Genomic DNA, 20,694 nt, shown 5'->3' with positions numbered 1-20,694 from the left:
AATAGATTTTTATCTAGTTCCATTGAACAACATGAGTAAATTTAATTGTTTGATGATGACCTATAGATGTCAGTTTTAAACCTTAATCAGTCGCTGATAATCCATCATCATTAGGCGAAGCGTGAGTACAAGTTTCGTTTGTGGGGGCTTTTTTTGTTAAAAATTGGTATGTTTTAATTGATTTTAAAACATAATCAATCAAAACTGAGGTTTTATTACAATTAGAGGGAGTTGTTTACGTTTAAAAACTAATATCGATAGCTCATTCCATGCACAACTAGGATGTGCTACCTACCCGTTTTAGGAAAAACTCAAGGTGAAGAACTGGACTATAGTGCACTGTAAAATATGAAATTTTTATAATAATTAGCAAGGGCTTATGTTTTAAGATTTAAATCGACAGCTCATTACATGTAAAGTGAAAATCATGTATAAAACTAACCAGAGTTTTTGAACAGACCACGAAAGTGCGGCCGTCCGTCTGTCAGTCGTTCCCCACTGTAACTCAGTCCCTCGACCTGTATGAAAGCTTATACGTTTCAGACATGGAACTGTGATTAACTTTACCGCCCATCACGTTGTTGTCCAAAATCGGTCAAAATCGATATTCATGCATCAATTTTGTTCGGAAAAAGATTAAACTCTATTCCTTGATCCCCCATATGCATTTTTGGTGCCCAACATATTTTTAGTCTCGTTATTTATGCGCCAATTGTCTTAGAAAAAAGACCAAGCTCAATTAATTGCTTAATGAGAAAGAAGTAGTCCATGAACCACGACCATTCAGTGGATTCAGTTGAAAAAATACACAATTTTGGTAATTTAACCGTCTTTCTAACTGTACAACTAGGAAAGTTAGCAAACGCTTAGTTCTAAATGAAAAAATTTACATGTCTCAGAAGTTTCGTTTTCGTTCGGAAAATAATTCGAAGTTTTTGGCAGTTGGTCAGTTGCAAGCAAAATAATGAATTGAATGAAAAAAAAAAGGATGAAGTATCTCGAATAATGAAGACGGTTACTGATCTAGTTAATAGTAGAAATCTAGAGTAGGTACCTTTATACATATGCGATTTCACCACGTTGATGACATTTTAACAAGATGGTAACGTAAGTACAATGGTCGCTTAAATCTGGGTCATTGAAAGAACAACGCGCATACATCCCTAATTGAATAATAAACCAAATTACAGTGGAAATGTTTGTTTAAAATAGGATCGCTTAGCAACAAACTATAAAGGTAAATATTTGTAATTACAATGTGGTAACATGGTAAGGTTATTCTAGAAGCTTAAACGTATAGATTACAATTTTTAAAGTGGATATTATGATAAAGCGAGTGTAAACCGAGTTGACTGACAAAGGATATGATTAATGACATCACTCATAGCGGGAGACAGCATGGCTGCTGTGTATTGTGTGTGTTTGTATGTATTGCATTACCAACATCTTGGCATTCTGTCAAATATTGTTTTATTTTTATTTTGGGTGGCTAATGGAAATTTCCACACGCACAGACAATGTTTTACATATTGTAGTACTTCGCATTATGTAATACTAATAATAATAGTACGAGTAATCATAGGTTTCATTATTATTCGTCTAACAATTAGAATAATTGGTTATGCCGCATTAATTTCACGCCTTCCTCCATTCTATTTAGATAAACTCCATGGACTTTTAGAACAATAAATATGCGAATTGCGAGGCATAAATTTGCATAGGTAAATTGTTGACGACGCGTTCTTTATTACAAGCGATTCGTTCCGCTGACCAGATCATGCAATATAAGTGTAATTTCGGTAGAATTTCCACTCTAACTTAACCACAGGAAAACCATCACCGGCTCTTTGGACATTTACCAGATTACATTTTTACGTATCATGTATTTTCATTATTAACCCCTTACTATTTCCTGAAGAGGCTGAAAGTGATGTTTAGGCTTTATAAGCATTTTAGTATATTTTGTAATTTTCTATATTCGGTTGATCAAGTAGGCTAATAATTTTACGTCTGCCAACCCATTGGCATTGGATTAGTCAAATATTTGATTCTGGGCTATAACTCTCTGGAATTTTTCCCAAATTCTTCCCAAGTTCCTCCTAAATCTTGTCAAGTTCTTCTCCTCAGCCCATTGTTTTAGTTAGAGCCTTCCAGACCAGGATTACGCTTAGATACCCCCATTTTTTATGGAAGTATTCCATGGAAAACGTACATGTCGCAATTTAAAGCGGTTGCAAAAGCAAAACTGACTGACACGACAAGAGGCGTTGGCGTTAGTTGTGTCACTAAGAGAACCTGCGCTAAACATCCATCCACTGCTGCAGAGCTGGGCCGAATACTTTCAAAAAGTATTTGAATACTAAATAGTAAATACTTTACACAAATCAAAGGTATTTGAATACTAAATACTTTTACGTCCAGCACAAGCGAATACTAGATACAATACATTGAAAAGTATTCAAATACTTAAAAAAATAAGTATTCAAATACTTTAGAATGTATTCGAATACTTTGAAAGGTATTCGTATACTTTCAAAAGTATTCTAATACTATCAAAGGTATTCGAATACTATAAAAAGTATTCGAATACTTTGAAAAGTATTTCATTATCTTACTTTGAAAAGTATTCGAATACAGTAAAAGGTATTCAAGTACTTGTCACTCAAATACATTAAAAATTTAAAATAGTATACTAGATAAAAGGCTTAATACTACTTAAAAACTCAAGTTATACTTTGTATGGGGTTACCTTTTTTTATATTTCTATTTTTATATACAAATTTAAGGGGAGTAAAAGCGTATTATTATTATTATTATTATATTATATAGGAGGTACCTACCAGGACCTCTCTTATACCAGTTATATCCTTAAGAATACGTGTACCAGTTTTCAAAGCGATCGTACGTCGTGCACATGATACGTACGCCTTTCTGAAATTAATCGTAGCAATTTTGGAACAGATCCATTTTTGACCATCCGTTTGTCCGTGTGCATGATAACTTGTTTAGAAACGTGCGATCGCTTTGAAAATTGGTACACATGGTCTTAAGGATATAAGAAAGGTCCCTATTGTTTTTAAGTTACGTAGACTATCGAGTCAAAAAGTTTCACTCCAGGATCGTTCGGTATTCAGTCGCATCGGATTTTGATATTTGATTTTGTGACAATGGAAACTTTCCCTAAACATTTCTAAATTGTTCTCAAATATTTGAATAACTTAAAAGTACTTCCTTTTTCAAACAGTTCCAAGATTAGGCTACTAGTTCAAAAGTTACAGCCCTTTGAATTTTCTTTCGAAATTGGTTTCTAGTCTATAACTTTTGATTGTGAAGTCTAATCGAAAAAGTACGAGTTGTTTTGGATTCTATCAGCATCTTTCTGTACTTCTTGAATACCATTTTTCGATTCTTCACCTTGAACATTCAACAAGTCTCCCTGATTCATATTTGATATTGTTTCTCCTGATGCGTTACAATGGGGGTTTACAGTATAGTTGAATTCCGCAGTTCTAATTTAATAAGCGTGTACCTGAAACCATAAAACATTTTTTTGGACAGTAAAAGTTTATTTAAAAATAGAGGCTGATTAGCAAAAAAAATAATGAACATGTGCGGTTTTAAAGGTTTATTCAAAACGATATGATTGTGGCGGGCTCTGTGACGTAATAAGCCCGACCAATCAGCTCCTAGAACCATTCGATGACATAACGACTTGGCAATATTGCAGGAGAATGGCATTTATAACTTGCGTCATCTGTCACAGGCACTTGTCACTTTCGTGCTAGATGTAGTTAAACATCTCTCTCAAAACGTCAAATGTGACAAACGTCAGACCCTCGCGTAAGGTTGCCAGCTCACTTCTACGCGATTGGTTGTAGGTTTGTGACGTATTTAGTCTGAAGCGTTTCAAATTCGGACTAAAAACACAGCTTTTCAATAATTTATTTTGGGTTTATTTTACTCGCAAATAAAAATTAAGGACACACGGGTCTTTTTATTTTTAATGTACTTTGTGGATCAGAAATAAAAAATGAAGGCGGGATGACCCCAATATCAATGCATACGTTTAGATGGATGCACAGAATACGGCCTTCTCAGAATAGAAACAGCAATGTTACAAATTTGTAAGGTATTTTGGCGGACCCTGGTGGGTGTACTGTGAACTAAAGCATCAAAATAAGAGTAGCGCCATCTGGTGACCAGCTTCTAAAGCCATGAAGTCATTTCTCTAATTTGATCTAAATCATAAATATCGATAAAGAATACACAGTTATTAAATTAAAGTGTATTTAGATACAATCACATTACATTATTTAACACAGAGAACTTAAGTTACATGTTTAAAAATTACATATAAAACTCAGAAGTGATTTGCACTTACGCTTTGTAGATGTTAACACTTTGCAGAAAGATCCTTACATAACGATTTGTCGTACGAAATATTTGGTTTGAATTGCTGTTTGGACTAAATATTTTTGTTAAACAATATCTTGAGAACTAAATTATTTGTTCCAAGAGGTAATAAAACCGTTTCAGTAAATTGTCACACAAGTTTTTGACAACAAATGTTAACTTGATCATGGTGCTTACTTTGTTACCAACCCTTACTCTTTGCCTTGTTACTTGAGAAGCGAGGGTGGAAGTTGTTGAATTATCTAAAACGAATTACAATATAAGTATCTACGTCTATATAAATATATAAAACTCAAGTCTACACCCTTTTGCGCCTATACCGTTGGTAATTTATAAATTCCATACCTTGAATAAATAGGAAGAAATAACAGCACCTTCAACCTTCTTCGCGTTTCAAGCACAAAACAATCTGTTTCAAAATATGGGAAACGGTGCCTTTTTGATATTTTATCGTTACAATCCGCCACACAACACTTTTTACGGTCACATAACTTGTTCATATTTTAAATCTTTCAAAAGTCAAAATTGACATGTGTAAAACCATGTGTACGTATAAAATCGACGGTAATAGTTATTTACATATGAGTATGGTAAATCAAGGTTTACGTTAACGAGTGAGATGTTTACTGCCGAAGCGTAGCTGAGGCAGGAATTTCGAAACGAGTAACGTAAACTGATTTGACATACAAATAATGTAAAACATTTTATTTCATACTGCTCTATTTCTATTAAAATACCATTTTGATTAGAATGTTGTAGGTACACATTAAAATAAAAGCAAAAGTCGAACACTTGATTTGTTTGATCTGACAGTAGTTTGACAAATATCAATATCAATCAATCAATCAAATATCACGTTTAGATGGATGTCAGTTGCGGGTGCTAGGCAAAATTTCCAGTCTGGTAAAAATTTTCAGTCTGGTAATAGTTATTTACGTTATAAGTCCGGTAGGTTACTTGTAACAGTACGAGTTAGACATTATGGACGAGGCGACGTCAGGAGCCGAGTCATGAATGTCTTAAACGAGTACTGTTACAAGTACTACCGGACGTTGGGACGTATATCGTAACGTATTTTATTTCATACTGTAAGTCTGTTTTGTATCATTATTTCATTTCAAAGATTACAAAATTTCATTATATTGTAAAAATCGCATTACCTTGTTTCTGTGGCAACGGCCGTTGCTATAGTTTGTAGTTTGTTGACAATTATTGAATTTTATCACTGAAAAATTGACGTTATAAACGTTGTGGGATGTTCCACTGTTCCCGATACAATCCTGTCGAAATCTCATGAAGCAACCGAAAAGTTGGTTCCTAAGAAGTCTGCCGCAAGGTATGAAAAAGAGTACTAAGTGTTTTGCCAATTGAGGAACGAACATGGGGCGAAACAAGTAGAGGAAAAAGTCATGTTGGCATACTTTTTGGAGGCAGTAAGTTTTTGAATTGAGATATTTTTGCCTGGGTTTCGGTGTTAAAGCGTCATGGAGCATGGAAAAGCTCATCGACGGCAGAAAAATACATCGAAGGCTCGGTAGAAGGAAAAGTTAAGATTGCCCATATGATACAACTGATACAAGGCGGCGAAAATTTCATTGAAGTTCTACAGCAGAAGGAATCAAACATTACTAACTCGACATACAGTAATAACCCAGGCGTAGTGTTAAGGGCAATACAAATTGTTTCATTACAATCAATGTTAATGTTTGAAATAAAGAAATACAGCCAAATTTATGTTGGGGTTTTTAATTAATTGTGTGAAGATGTCAAATTTGATGTATACAAATAACAGTCCGGTAAGTGTTGCTTAGCGACACTTACCGGCTCGGATGCTGTAATAACTCACCTACCGGACTCAAAATGATAGTGTAATCGAACATCTACCGGACAGTATGAAATAAAATACGATTTACCAGACTCAAATCAGTCTGGGAAAGCGGCGATTGCTAGATAGTATGAAATAAAAACATTTTCTTATAGAATTTGGCCCGTAGAATCCATAATTTCAAACAGATTGAAGATTGAGTTACTATAGATCAAAAGTTACAGCCCTTTGAAATTTTTTTCGTAATTTGTTTTTTGTCCATAACTTTTGATTGAGAAGTCTGATCGAAAAAGTACGAATTGTTTTGGATTCTACGCACCAAAATTAATAAGAAAAAGTGTTTCCCAGGAAATTTTGGTGCAGTCGATTTTTGGTAAAAAAGGAAGGTTATACACTGCCTTTTTTTGAGCCCCGAAAAAAAATTGTCTCAGATCGACCCGGAAAAAAAAATTCTTATAGAACGTGGCCTGTAGAATCCATAATTTCAAACAGTTCCAAGATTGGGCTACTAGTTCAAAAGTTACAGCCCTTTGAATTTTCTTTTGAAATTGGTTTCTAGTCTATAACTTTTGATTGAGAAGTCTAATCGAAAAAGTACGAATTGTTTTGGATTCTACGCACCAAAATTAATAAGAAAAAGTGGTTTCCCGAGACATTTTGGTGTAGTCGATCTTTGGTAAAAAAAAGGAAGGTATAATACTTCTCAAAGTATTCAAATACCTTGCGAAGTATTCGAATAATAAATATTTGTGAAAGTATTTGAGTTACAAATACAAATACTGCTTCCATAAAAGTATTTAATTACAGAATTTGAATACTAAAAAGTACAAAATCGAATACTGCCCAGCTCTGCACTGCTGAAAGCTTTCGTTTGCTAACGGAGAAATTGGATATTCATTTTGGGTCGGCACATAAAAGTCCAGAGTGCATCGGGCACATCTCAACTCTCGTGTACAAAGTCTCGGAGAGTCTTTACAAGATTATGAGGCGGATACATAGTGAGACTGACAAAAGCTGGTATCCCGATGCATCCCAGAGTGTGCCGGAACAAATTGCCACCGAACAATTCGTTGCTATTATAGAATCTGAGACACTGACATTCAGCAGTGCAGTAAGATGGTCTCGTCCGAAGTCAATGCATGAAACTTTAACCGTAACACTAGAAATTGAAGCCACGAAACCATCAATGCCTCAATCGCACGCAAAACGGAAGAAACCGATTTTTAGACCACAATTAAAGAGATCTTGAAAAAGATAGAAAATCTAGAAAAAAGTGGAAAGATGTTGGAGCTGCGGGGGCATTTGAAGAGGGCATGTAAAAAATCACAGGAACCCAGGTCATCTACTGATTCATCGGAAAACTAAACAGGATCGATGAGACTGCCAAGACTGTCACTATCGCATCACTTTGTGCCGGATCCCAGAGCATCTTTATTGATGGGTGGAAAACCAATGAGTTTGTTGATGACAACGGGACTAAAGGTACCTTAAGAAAGATAGCTATCCGTTGCCGAGAATTGCCGACACTCTTGCCGGATCAAGAATCAAGGATCAAAATGGCTATTGGCAAATGAAGTTACCTCCAAAGATAAAAAAAAGACGACCTTTACCCGTCTAGAACAAAATTATGGCAATTCACCGTCATTCCATTCGGATTGTGCAATGTGCCAGCCACTTTTGAGCGACTAATGGAATCGGTTCCTCAGGAATTATTCTGGAAGACCTGGCTGGTTTATTTGGACAATATTATCGTAGTTTACTTTCAAGGATCACATTAAGATCCTTGAAGACCTATTCCAACGATTTAGACAGGTCAACTTAAACCGCAGCCCCAAAAAGTACAATTCCTTCCGATGCCGCGTGCGATATTTGGGGTAGGTACATTGTATCCAGTGAAGGAGTATCCGTTGACCCGGAAAAGACAGTAGCGACCCAAATTTGACGTTCTCTAGAGAATGAACACCAACTACTAAGCTTCCTGGCTTACTGCAGACGTTTTGTATAAGGATTTGCAAACATCACGACCCGTTAACAAGGTTGACAGAGGAAGGAAGAAGTTTCGAAAGGATCGACAACTCTCAAATGGCATTTGAACAACTGAAGGCAACCCTAACTACGTCGCCAATCCTTAGAGATCCCGATACGCATGGCAACTTTGTTTTGGACACAGACGCTAACAACGGGGGAATTGGAGGAATACTGTCTCAAATCCAGGATGGACAAGAAATAGTAATCGATTATTTTAACAAGACATTATCGAAACCCGAACAGAACTATGTACTGCGTTACTAGGAGAGAGTTATTGGCAATAGTCAAGTCTTTGGAGCATTTCTACAAGTACTTATGCGTAAGAAAATTCTTGCTAAGAACTGATCATGCCACTTTGAAATGGCTATTGCAATTCAAGAATCCCGTAGGTTAGGTAGCGATATGAGCCGAACGCCTGTCAAAATACGACTTTGACATCAAACATCGTGCCAGGAATTCGTCATGGAAATGCTGATGCTCTTTCAAGAATTGCCCGAAGAGAAAGACGAGTTGGTCCAAAGAACGTCTGCAAGGCGATAGGTATCAGGACAGCTCCATTGTGCCCACAATCCCGTGGAATGGTGGAGAAAATGAACAGAAGAATCACTACCACTACCACTACCACTATACCTTATGGTTTATCGGTCTTTGGTGCACGACACTACCGTACAGACTCCTTCAAATCTTATATTTTGAAGAGAAATAAGGCTTCCATGTAAACTGAAGTTTGAATACAGGTTTGGAGAGCGCATCGTTCGTCAGAACAAAACACTGTTTGCCATCCTCGCCCATTGAGCACGGTCTAAGCCCCCAAACCCAACCTAAGTAACCATGCTAGTGCTAATAAGGGAATGAGAGCGCCCAGCCTCGGTTGCTCAACCGGGGAGGTTCTCGAGCCCGTACATCTATTAGAGACTATGTCTAAAAGTCCTAAGGAGTTGCTCACCGAAGCAACCACATGCCTGAATCGTATTGCGAAAGCATCTTCTAAAAAGCTCGACTCCAAATTGAGTTTTACCAGGGAGGACTAATAGTACATCCTGCAACTCCCCAGGAATTGCTGTCTCTCATAGTGGAAGTCTCTTGGCCCCCCTTGAGAAGGTGGTAAGGTTATCGTTCCTTCAAGGACTTATTAGTAACATACCACCGGTCACTAAAGCGCAATTTTTTTTAACAAACAAATTAGTTTCCTTAGTGATAATCTCATATTTTTCCAAAAGAATCTAAAAAAAAAGATGAAAATTTTCTACTGTTACACCCTCCGTAGCTCTGGAACGGTTCAATTTAGCAAGATTATATTATACGAGGTCATTTTTGTTCCCAATTTACTGTAGATTATTTTTGTATACGGCACTTTTCGTACTACACCACATAGTTTGCTAAATATTTAAGAACAACTAATCAAAACTACTAATTTTCCAACTTTCCTCCTCCCTCCCAACCAAACCCGACGCTTAAAATGATGTAACTTTCTACCAAACAATCTGGGGACTGTATAGAACAATTTGCAGTTGGAGGGAAACTTTTACTTTGGATGTTGAGGTTTGGGTCTAATTGCACTGTACTATAATAGTCCAGTCAAATTAGCGCAATTTTGGACAAATAAAAACATTAATCGGTAAAGATCTGAATTTTGGTATACACATTTATTGGGACTTTCTATTGAACATACTAAAAGTCCCTGTCAAAATCTGTTGCGCTCGAGACGCCATCTTGGAAAAACGGTACACTTTTCCAGTTTTTTGCCCATGTCTCGGCAACTATTACTGATACGAAGAAATAGTTTACATGAAAAATATAGTTTACTAAATTCCCTATAAAAAAGAGTATTTACATTTTTTTGTATCTCCCATACTTTAGCTGTAATCTCACGTTGAATGCGTCAGAAAGCGTTTAGGCCCCGCATCGTAGTTATAGGAAGGAGGCCGTCTTTTTTATGGCTACACCGAAAGCTGTAAAAGCACCAAAAAATGAACAGAATCGTCTTGCGATAAAGCATTCTAGCAATGACATAATGTTTCATGATACGACATCATGTTTTTTTTCAAAAAGGTAAGCGAAAATGATTAAAATTGTTGGGGCCACGAAATGATTTCTGAAGCTGGAGAACGCCGTTCTCTGCATACAACGTGCCTGCTAGTGAGAGATATTTAAACCGACATCGTTATCAGACCTGCAGAAAATACGCATACAAGGGTCAGCCGAATCTAACCGCACTGTTACCCCCTACGGCTGCAGCGGCGCAGCAACACACGTTTCGTATTAATCAGCAAGTTCAGAAGGTTTGTGGATATGAAAAATCTCCCGAACTGTGGAGTTGAAGGAGAGTCCACGATTTCCTTGACCCTGTTCGGTCACTGAAGGCTTCCAGTCCACACTCAGTGCTTAACTGCTCACATTGAAGATGAAAGTTCTATTGAGAGAGAGAGAGAGAGAGAGAGAGAGTTTTATGAGAAACCTTTAAACGTGTCTCATACCAAGCTTGAGTGCGACGACTTCTCATATATAAGAAATACTGGCACAATTTTCAATAAATTTAATGATTTGTAAAAAGTTGTAAAAAAATATCTGCGCGACTGTTTCGAGAGCTCAGGATACTTGATTCCCTATTCGATGTCGGATTATAGCTAAAGTATTGGACATACAAAAAAATGTTAATGTGCTTTTTTATGGGCAATTTAATAAACTATATTTTTTATCTGAGCTATTTTTCCGTGTCAATAATTGTTGCCGATATATAGGCAAGAAACTGAACAAGTGCTCCTTTTTTCCAAGATGGTGCCTCGAGCGCAACAGATTTTGACGGGGACTTTTAGTATGTCCAATGGGGAACACTAATGAACATGTTTACCAAAATTCAGATCTTTACCAATTAATGTTTTTATTTTTTCTTATTTGACTGGACTATAAGCCATTATAAGAGAACAAGTTGTGGGCAGATGATTCAGTCTATATGTGATAAACAAATCCAGGTAACCTCCACTAAGGAAAAAGTGTCCAACTCGCACATTATCCGCAAAACTTACAGGAGGCAGTAAAATTCCGGTCGCTCAAATCCCAGAACTGGCATCTAAAATGGGACTTAGCTTGGCAGAGGCTACGAGACAAGTAATAAACAGAACGCCTAAACCGGCACGCAAAAAGTACATACTGGATATGTCAACGAATCTATTAGACAAGCCATAATTTCTAGAGTCTTAGGTGTATCAAAATGAGATATGGTACAGGTAATTGGTACGTGAAGAGGAGAGATTTCGCATATTTTTCTCTTTTTCCGCTCACTTCCATGTTTTGAATTTTGAAATGGAACACATTGTATATTTTTACATTTTTGGATAAAAATAATAAATTAGTATCGTCAGATTCGTCAAAAAGTCCTTTTTTCGGAAAGTGCTTGTCAAAAAAGGGTTGCCATTTGAAAATACTAGCGTTCTTTACACTGTGATACTAGTTAGACACGAAAATGCAATTTTGCCAAATTGTTTTATTTTTGTCTCTCATAGCAGCCACTAAAACTTTGCGATTGTAATTTTCTGAGATCACCTAAGGTCCTTAGAGTAGTTTGGGTCTAATCATGGCCACCTAGATGCGATTAGTGGCTCTAATCAAAATCAAGTAGGCGTAAACACTTTTGAAAAGGTCACATTCTGATTCAGAATTGTCTCAGAAATCCAAAAATATAAAAATATACAAGGTGTTCTATTTAAAAATTCAAAACCTGGATCATTTCGGGTGAAACCGAAAGTGAGCGGAAAGAGAAAAATATGCGAAAACTCTCCAATTCATATGTACCATTTTCTAGGATTTAAAAGGATTTCAGAAACTTCATACAATCTTCTTAGAATTTTCTTACAATCTTGTGGGAAACTTTAGAGAAAACTGTCAGAGTCATTATAGGATCTTTTTTTTAGAATCTTGAGGGCCTTCAGAACTATTGTAATCACTCTGCGTAGAATTTTCTGAGGTTCATCCTAGGATTTTTTTACTTTCTTTTTACAACCCTCTGATGTTTCTGTTCTGTTTTGAGTCTTCTAAACGCCCTTTTATAATCTTCTTAGTATGTTTCAAAGATCTCCCTAGAATCTTTTTGCGCTTACTGATGTAGAGGCTACTTGTACCCAATAAAACTAATTTTCTAAAATTCCACAATTAGGCGGAATGCGTATAGTGCTGAAATGTTTCATATAAGTACCAGTTCGGGATTCGTCCTTTGCGATATGTAAATTGCAGCAGTTTATGTACGAATTTACTGTGCAACCTGAATTGTTATTTTATTTGCAGTGTATTGTGTCACGTTATTCTTCGCTATTACAAACAAAGAAATAGAAATATTTAAATGATGGTAAAAGAAATAAAATTTCATCAGTCAATGAATTATCACGGTGCATTCTCATATCGCTAAGTTGTTTTTAATTTTCTTTCAAAAATGAATGGCCTTAAATTAAACTTCTGTGTGAGTAATACTTCTAATTGGACAAACAACCTGTAAATAATGAAAATTAAATTATTCAATTTTAAAAACAATCTATTTTTGAAGCCATTACCTATTTCTACCGACCCGTTAACGACTTGTTATTAAAGGTTTAGATAAGGGAATAGCTTTGTTTGCAAATGAACTTTATTTGTTTTTAGATTATAGTTCAACGCCTATATTAATAGAATCTAAAAATACATCTTTATGATTGGAAATGTTTACCAGGTAGGATCCTAAAAAATAATTCACTATGATAAAAGTTGTTAAAAAAAGGCAGCGTAAATGTTTTTCATCTTAAAATGACGGAAGACACTGATAAAGTGGTTAATTGTACTATAATTTTGAAGCAAGTGTTCATTATGGAATAAGCAAAAAAGAGTTGTGAATGTTAGATATTTGGCGGGTCTCCAAAATTGTAGCGGCCAAACAAGTTATTTAGGAGAGCATAGGCACGTTTTTAAAATGATAGTTTATAAAATAATGGATTTATTACAAACAGTCACTCAACAGTTCTAATTTCTGAGAATCAAGCATCGATTGACTAGATTTAGACGCTGTCAATGAAACCATAGAGAGAGGGTCTACATGTCGTAGTTGACGTTGAGAGCTGTTGTTTATTTGCATTAACACAATTTTTTTGTAGACGATTGGACTGATGTTACAGTTGGAGACAAGCCCTAAATAGTCATAACTTTCCACTACAGTACAAAATAAATTGGGGCCTTCCCTCGTTCTAATTTTGGAAAATTATTTGTGCTTTTAACTAGGCGACTATAGCACATCTCGCTTAACGCCATATAAATTAAGAGCCTTCTTTACGTTCCATCACAATAGACGAGTAATTGCCGTTAGTTTCGAATGGGTCAAGTTTTCATTAAAAGTCTTATGTCCTCCCATTAAACCGAGATGCTTAGGTTTACTCCAAAGGGAAATGTATTTCTTCGAAATAACCAGAATTGACGTAAACGTCTTCAGTTTCAGTCTCAATTGAGTAATTGACGTCAAAGTAGAACCTTGCCATAAGCTTTTTGCCAAAAAATTAAAAAAAACGCTTTAAGGATAATGACATTTATTTCGTGTATAACTTTAGCTAAATTAAATAGTACTTTCATAGTAAAATGGCCTACGGATTTTTTTTTCCCATTGAGATAGCAGGAGATAGCGACTCAGTAAAAAACAAAATCCGGCACAAACTGGATATGAGGTTATCATTAACGATTTTTGCCAAATGAGTTTTACAATGGGAATACACTGATAAACTTCGACCTACATCATCTTCTGCTCTTCACTCTCTTCCATATCAGAGGGCGTCTTCACCTTTCTGCATTTCATTTCTTTTCTAAAAATAGAAAATATTACATCATTTATAGTTTTAACGGTGATGCCGAACGGTATCGAACGATTTTGCGGTTTTCCTTTAATTACGACAAAAGTCGTTAGAAAAAAACAGGAAACACGTTAATTGGGTTCCTAAGATCTTATAGAAATATCATTTTTAATCTATAGCGGAATAGCTTTTTCCCTATTCGACCTTGGATATAATACTATGTATGTGTGATAAACAATTTTTATCGCTAGCGTACGCATAATTAAAAAAATCGTAATATCTTTATTATTTGATTGTGTACCGCAATTTATTTTGGTGTAAAAATAGCGGCAATGGAAGTGCTTTAGTGGTTTTTTTTGCTTACACCACAAGTTTTAATAACCTGGATTGACTAATATGGCCATCGCATCATTTTATCACTACAACTTTGTTTTGCATAGCCATTTACTCCCAAATAGAAACTGTTTTGCCATTTTGAGGTAGGGTTTCTGGAAAATGTATACACAGTCTAAAATGCATATTCAAAAACCTAGGTGTTATTTTCATGTATTCGTGTGTTTCATAAAAACAATATTAAATAAGAAAGGAAACTTTTGGAGAGGTAGCACCTCCAAACGCAAACTTTGTAATTTTGGAAAATTTAAAAAAAAGTTAATTTTGGTCCCCTCTCCCACCCAATTTTGTTTGATATACTTCTCTACTACACTCTTCAGAAGCTTCTATTAAAACTTTTATGTAGATCAAAACACATTCATTGGGCAGCGTGTCTAGGTCCACCTTTCACTTTCTCTACTTCGATATCTCGGAGATAAGTAAATTAGTGTTTAGCGATTGTCATGAAGCTCAGTCTCCCTTTCTCAAGACTTTTTTAAATGGTAATTACTTTTTTAGGGAAATGTTTCTATTAAACGTCAACCTTGTATCAACCATACCTGCCCGTCAATAATTTCAGATGGGATAGGAGTTGATTATCCATTTTAACTGTCAATTCTGTGTGATATTCATTGTACACCCCCGCAAGGATACATTGCCTACCCTTTCAGTGCGAAACAACTTGATTTTCTGATGTAGTGCCGTTGCAGTACAATAATCATACTTTTGCAGGTCCCTGATGGCTCTTCTCCATGACTCTATATCATCTGCTCTTTACTACTTCATATCCTTCTTCCTTTTTCAGGTCGTCGCCCAATTTCCTTCTTCTTTTCTCTCTTTTCCTTTCTCCCTGAACATTTCCCGCGATTACTTCCTTCAACGAACAGTTCTTTCTTATTACATGTCCAATCCAATTCATTTTCCTTCGGTTTATGATCTTTAACATACATCATACATCTCCGCTCTCCAATTCTACTTAATCCTTCTACATTACCTATCAGTCCGTTTGATATTCATCGTTCTTCTCCATATCCATATTTAAAAAGTTTCAAACCTTTCCCGATCTCTTTTCATTGCTGTCCACGTTTCATTACCTAACGTTAGAACACTCCAGGCAAAACGTTTTGGCAACCTTTTTTTAACGTAACAATAAAATTATTTTCTTTGCAAAACTCAATCAGGTTATCTTCTCTTTCAGTCCTTTCTCCGAATCCATATTTTCCAACCACTCCCGTCCCCTCCCACACTGGCATTCGAATCTCCCATCAGAATCTTACAGCATCTCTGTTTTTCCTTACTAATTATTCCCCTAATTCTTTCGTACAGGTTTTCTATTTCTTCATCATCATGATCACTTGTCGGGATGTATACCTGGATGACTGGTATTGTTCTTGGTATCGCATCTACTCTCATTGGTATGATTCTATCACAGTAGTTTGGTAACGCTTGACTGCATCTTCTTATTAACCACAAATTCCACTATTTCTTCCTTTTTTTAAATCTCCACTATAATAGAATGTGAAATGTTCTCCTTTCTCTACCCCGCACATAAAGTCCAAATTAGTTCTAACCATTTCTCTTTTCAAGTTTTCTAGTTTTTCGACTTGAAGAAGGTTTTTAACATTCCACATCCAGAATACTCTCTTTCTTCCTGTATGCAAACTTCGTATACGTTTCCTCCCGGAAATCCGATTGAGGAGATCTTTTACTTTCAGTATTAACTTTACTATGTGATGTAACTATTTTTGTTCATTTCTCATTTGTCTCACCGTCAACTAGGGATCCCCGTTGGAGGATTTCTCTCTACAACCACAAGAGGGTGCTCTTCTCCCTACCGCTCGTTCGCCATGTAATCGTTGGCACTAGATGGAAGTTGTTTCTTTATCCTGGGAGTCATTCGGTTCCAGTTCAGTTGCCTTTTACGACAGATAGGGAATACCACAGGCTAATTTTATTCTTTCTCCAAATGTAAGGGCCATTTGCAATTACCAACTATAAATAAATTCCTTCTCTTTTTAAACTTACGTAAATTTCTAGAAAATCCAGTCTTGTACAGTGTGTCCTATTTTGGTTGAGACTGTAGTGTATCTCAGCTTTTGTTGAAGCTAGAGACTTGCGGTTTTCGCGACCCTGTGCCACTTTTTGTGAAACTTTTAATGCCACAAAATGACTAACAGAAATTTGGCACCCCCACTTTGCTCAAATCAACTAAAACTATTTCCTATAATTTAGGAAATTATAGACTAAGTTGTACTTACAAAATTAGAATTTGTATGAGCTTAGTTCTGCCGGAAAACCGATTTTTAAAGTAAGTTTTCCCGATTGAAATTTTAGTAGTTGCAGCAAAAACTATGAATTAAAGACTAATTTGTACAAGGAGAATGAGTACAAGCGCGAGCACAATTTTCTGGCAATTTTAGTAATTTTTTGGTAATTTCAGTAATTGTAATTCAGTATACAGGGTGTTACATATAAGTATGTAAAAAAAATTGGTGTGAGAGGCGATCAATACAAGCACTTTTTCCAAATTAACCGAGAGTGTTTCATTTTGAGAGCCACCACCACAAAAGTGGTAAAATTTCCATTTCTTTAATTTTTTTCTCAGCAACCGTAAGAGTTAGAAAGATGGGTGGCACGTCTTTGAATAGGTTTTCGGCAGGGTTTTCGGGTATGCCCTTTCCGATTTTGCAAACATTTTTTCAAAATTCCTACGATGAAAAGGAGCGTCCCTAAATGTTTTTCAACATTAATATCGACTTAAATCGTTATTTTTTGCTATTTGCGAGATTTTCAATTAACTACGTGCGAAATTAGATCACTCACTAGTAGGCAGGGGACACTTTGTGACCCGAAGGCTCAATCTTCAAATGAGTAACTTTTCTTTCAAAAATGATTTAAAAAAATTGTTCGACAATCGACATCAAGTATGTACCTACACAACGAATTTCGTGGAATTCTCTCGATTTGCGTTGTCCGACCAAGAATAGCAGTGGAATTTTTCTTTAGAATTTTCAAACATTTCAGATTCGTGATACTCATATTCAAAAACCCCCAGATACCACATTTCGTCGAAATCCGAATTTTTTTTCGAACCCCCATTTAGGGGTGGGCCCTTTCGTGGTACGAATTTTAAAAAAATTGTTGCAAAATCGGAATGGGCATACCCGTAAACCTATTCAAAAATGTACCACCAGTCTTTCTAACTCTTATGGTTGCTAAGAAAAAAATTAAAGAAGAAATGGAAATTTTATTTTGATCCCCTATACCACCCAAATTTTTTTTAGATACTTATATAAAAGATATCGAGCCAGACACCAAAATCTGAACATTGGGTTCATTTCACCCCGCAGTCGTGGTTAATAATTATTTATATTGTATAAACGATAATAGCAACATCTACCACACAAAGTATAATAGTACATACAATAATAATTTGTTCTTGATGTTTATTATTTATTTGTACTACCTATGTATTTATTAAAACTTCATTATAAAATGTTATATTTTTATAATACAGTAATAATAAATAGACGAATTAAGAATCTAATCTAAGCTGCATCTTCTGTTGGAGGAAGTGATGCAGTTTGAACGCTTTTGGTCTTCTTAGTTGTTCGTCAAATCATTAAATAAATAAGAAATCGAGGCCATTACCCACGTATCTACGATCCTTTAAAACTTCATTTTGTTATAAATATTGCGAAAAAAAAATTAAAAAATCAATTATTTCGGTAAATGTTGCTATTAGTGTTTAAGCAATATAAATAACTATTAAGCACGACTTCGGGAGACTTCTTTGATACTAAATTTTCAATAAAAACAATTGGTATCGCGAACAAGAATTTTAAATAAATTTTTTTTCCGTAAATTCAGTTATTGTTTAAACAATATAAACATTTTTTTTTCCTGAAATTGGGATGTTTCTGATTTTGAATAATTCTACAAAATACGCATTTTCAAAATCGGAGCCATTGCTCAGAATTAAGAAGTGTCAATTTTTAAGCTCATTGACTCGATTACGAGTATATTGAAGACAATTTTTTTTCGATTTCAAAAACGGATAGATATACGACTTTTTTGTCGAGTATGTAAATGCAGTAAATGTTTGGTAAATTTGGTAAATTATTGGTAATTTTAGTAAATTATTGGTAAATTCAGTAAATTATTTGTAAGTTTAGTAAGTCGTTAGTATAATTTATGTAATTTTTGTAAATGGTGTGCGACATTTTTCTGAGTGGTCGACCCCTTGGATATTAACCAAATTTCTATATGAAAATTGAAATTATATATTACAATACGATTTCCGGTAAAATTTAATACAAAATGGCACTACTTGACTCAGAAATTAAATATTTCCTCGCCAGTAATATGCCATTTACGATTTACCGGACTTTTTATGTAAATAACTGTTGTCTCTCTGATAGATCATATTTAAATGATCTATAAACAACTCCGCCAATTGCCAACTAAAAATATATTTCTTTCTCGTTTTAAACGTAAATTTCTAGAAAATTCATACTTATGTACAGGGTGGTTCAAAATCGTGACTCACTATTGGGATCTCCGTAACGGTATGAGATACAAGTGTAGGTTAAATGGAGGCAAAGCCATGTTTAAATTGTTTAAATACTACTTCTTATTTCTTATGGACGCCATAATTATTGGATTTTTACGGAATTTTGTTGTTGTTGTATTAGAAGATTGAGTACTTTATTCGTTATTGATTACTTCTAAATTCTCTCCATTTTTATTTAATATCTTCGTCGTCAGTGTATTGTGTCCAGTGGTATTTTTAATAATTCGTCTAAAAATCTACGTTTGAGTGATTGCTTTGTAAGGAAGTCCGAATGCAACAATTGGAAAGAGTAAATTTAGTTAACAGCCAAGCTGCTGTTTGGTGTCATCATCAGTAGCTTATTTGTTCGATTAGTAGTATCAAATGTTTGCTGTACAAATTCTAAATCAATATCAGTCACAAACTCTGGGCATTTCGAGTGCATACATGGTGTACTGCAAATATTTATTTGGTCCCCTTCGAATCCTCGACATCAATCAATGTTGAATTTGTCGGCCCGAATTCAAATTTAAACAAAATATTTACTCCAAGAATAGTGGGATATATACGAGCAGCAACTGCATTGCACATTATGTACTCGCAGAACAGATACATAAATCGTTAACCAAGCACACACCATGTAAAATATCATCTGAGGTCGTCGCTCTACTCTAGTTGCACAAAATTACTACAATTTGATGAGGAGGTCAAATCGTGACCATTTTCTTTCACGAAACCCGAACGCGCGCCTAATTCTGATCGTACCACCTTATTTTGATAAAGTGCATAAATTGTGATCCTAATTTTCGGGACACACACACAACACACGAGGTTACTGTAGTTCATTGGCACGCGAAAAATAAAATGAACTTTAATATCTAATCGACTTCTCGGCTATTTGCGGATTGATCGCTTGAAAACACGTTCTTATCTAAATTATTCAATTTTATTGTTTCACCTAAATTCCGAAATAAATAGACGAAAACGTGTGCCCGCTTTAGAAATTTATTCCATCGGCAGCTGCGGCTCGGCGAGTTTGGCTCGGGGGGTTTTCCTCGACTTTTTCGCGTGCCTCGGCCGCAATTATAATAAACGCCTTTGGAAGTTTTAACGCTCGTGACCATTAAAATTTAACTACTTCCTGGATCAATATTTCGCCCATCGTATGTCGTTCTTCGTTAAAGCTAAAAATAGGAAAATGGGGGGGTAGTTGCAAAATTGCACAATAGGGGAGCATCGTTATCGGGCGATTTTCTTCCGCGGATTTGTTCGCAAATAGTAAATTGGTAATTGCATGGCGATCAACAGGTCACATGTTGCATTTACACATGCAACAAGAATTGGCGTGTGTGGAACTTACAAATTGATTAAACTAGGGTGTCAATGGGGTAGTATGTTAGTCAAATCTATGACGATTTCTTTATTCACGAAGAGGGTTAGGATTTAGGGCAATTGGGTTCTAATTGATTTCCTTTGTTCCAGATCCAGCCGCAAATGCTTTGGTACGTTCTAGGACCCAAACGTCTGATGTGATGTGCTCTTACAGTTTTGAAAAAGGTACGTGGGACTGATTTCATAAGAAATATTGGAATATTTACATGTAAAGTTTAATCAAAAATCAACTTAGGTCCCACTGTACCAAATTGAATGAATGGACAAAAGCCAAATCTCCTATTAGATAAAATACAACCAGGATCCCAAAA

At 35.5% G+C, this 20,694-nt stretch overlaps 2 protein-coding genes across 2 annotated transcripts in view; one reads left to right on the top strand and one right to left on the bottom strand.

Annotated features, from left to right (window-relative positions):
• Positions 1–20,694, top strand: part of LOC116178896 (nucleoside diphosphate kinase 6-like) — a 234,504-nt gene that overhangs the window by 39,088 nt on the left and 174,722 nt on the right. The window contains exon 3 of the mRNA XM_031498548.1: positions 20,474–20,548. Coding sequence (XP_031354408.1) covers positions 20,474–20,548 — 75 coding nt within the window. The remainder of the gene's footprint in view (positions 1–20,473; positions 20,549–20,694) is intronic.
• Positions 13,804–20,694, bottom strand: part of LOC116178893 (uncharacterized protein C2orf81 homolog) — a 179,521-nt gene continuing 172,630 nt past the window's right edge. Inside the window, exon 3 of the mRNA XM_031498543.1 lies at positions 13,804–14,079. Coding sequence (XP_031354403.1) covers positions 14,007–14,079 — 73 coding nt within the window. The 3' untranslated portion in view covers positions 13,804–14,006. The remainder of the gene's footprint in view (positions 14,080–20,694) is intronic.

This window comes from Photinus pyralis, unplaced genomic scaffold (assembly GCF_008802855.1).
Source record: "Photinus pyralis isolate 1611_PpyrPB1 unplaced genomic scaffold, Ppyr1.3 Ppyr1.4_LG8, whole genome shotgun sequence".
Lineage (NCBI taxonomy): Eukaryota > Metazoa > Arthropoda > Insecta > Coleoptera > Lampyridae > Photinus > Photinus pyralis.
Note: the sequence above shows the minus strand (reverse complement) of the source record. Positions and strands in the feature narration are given on the sequence as shown.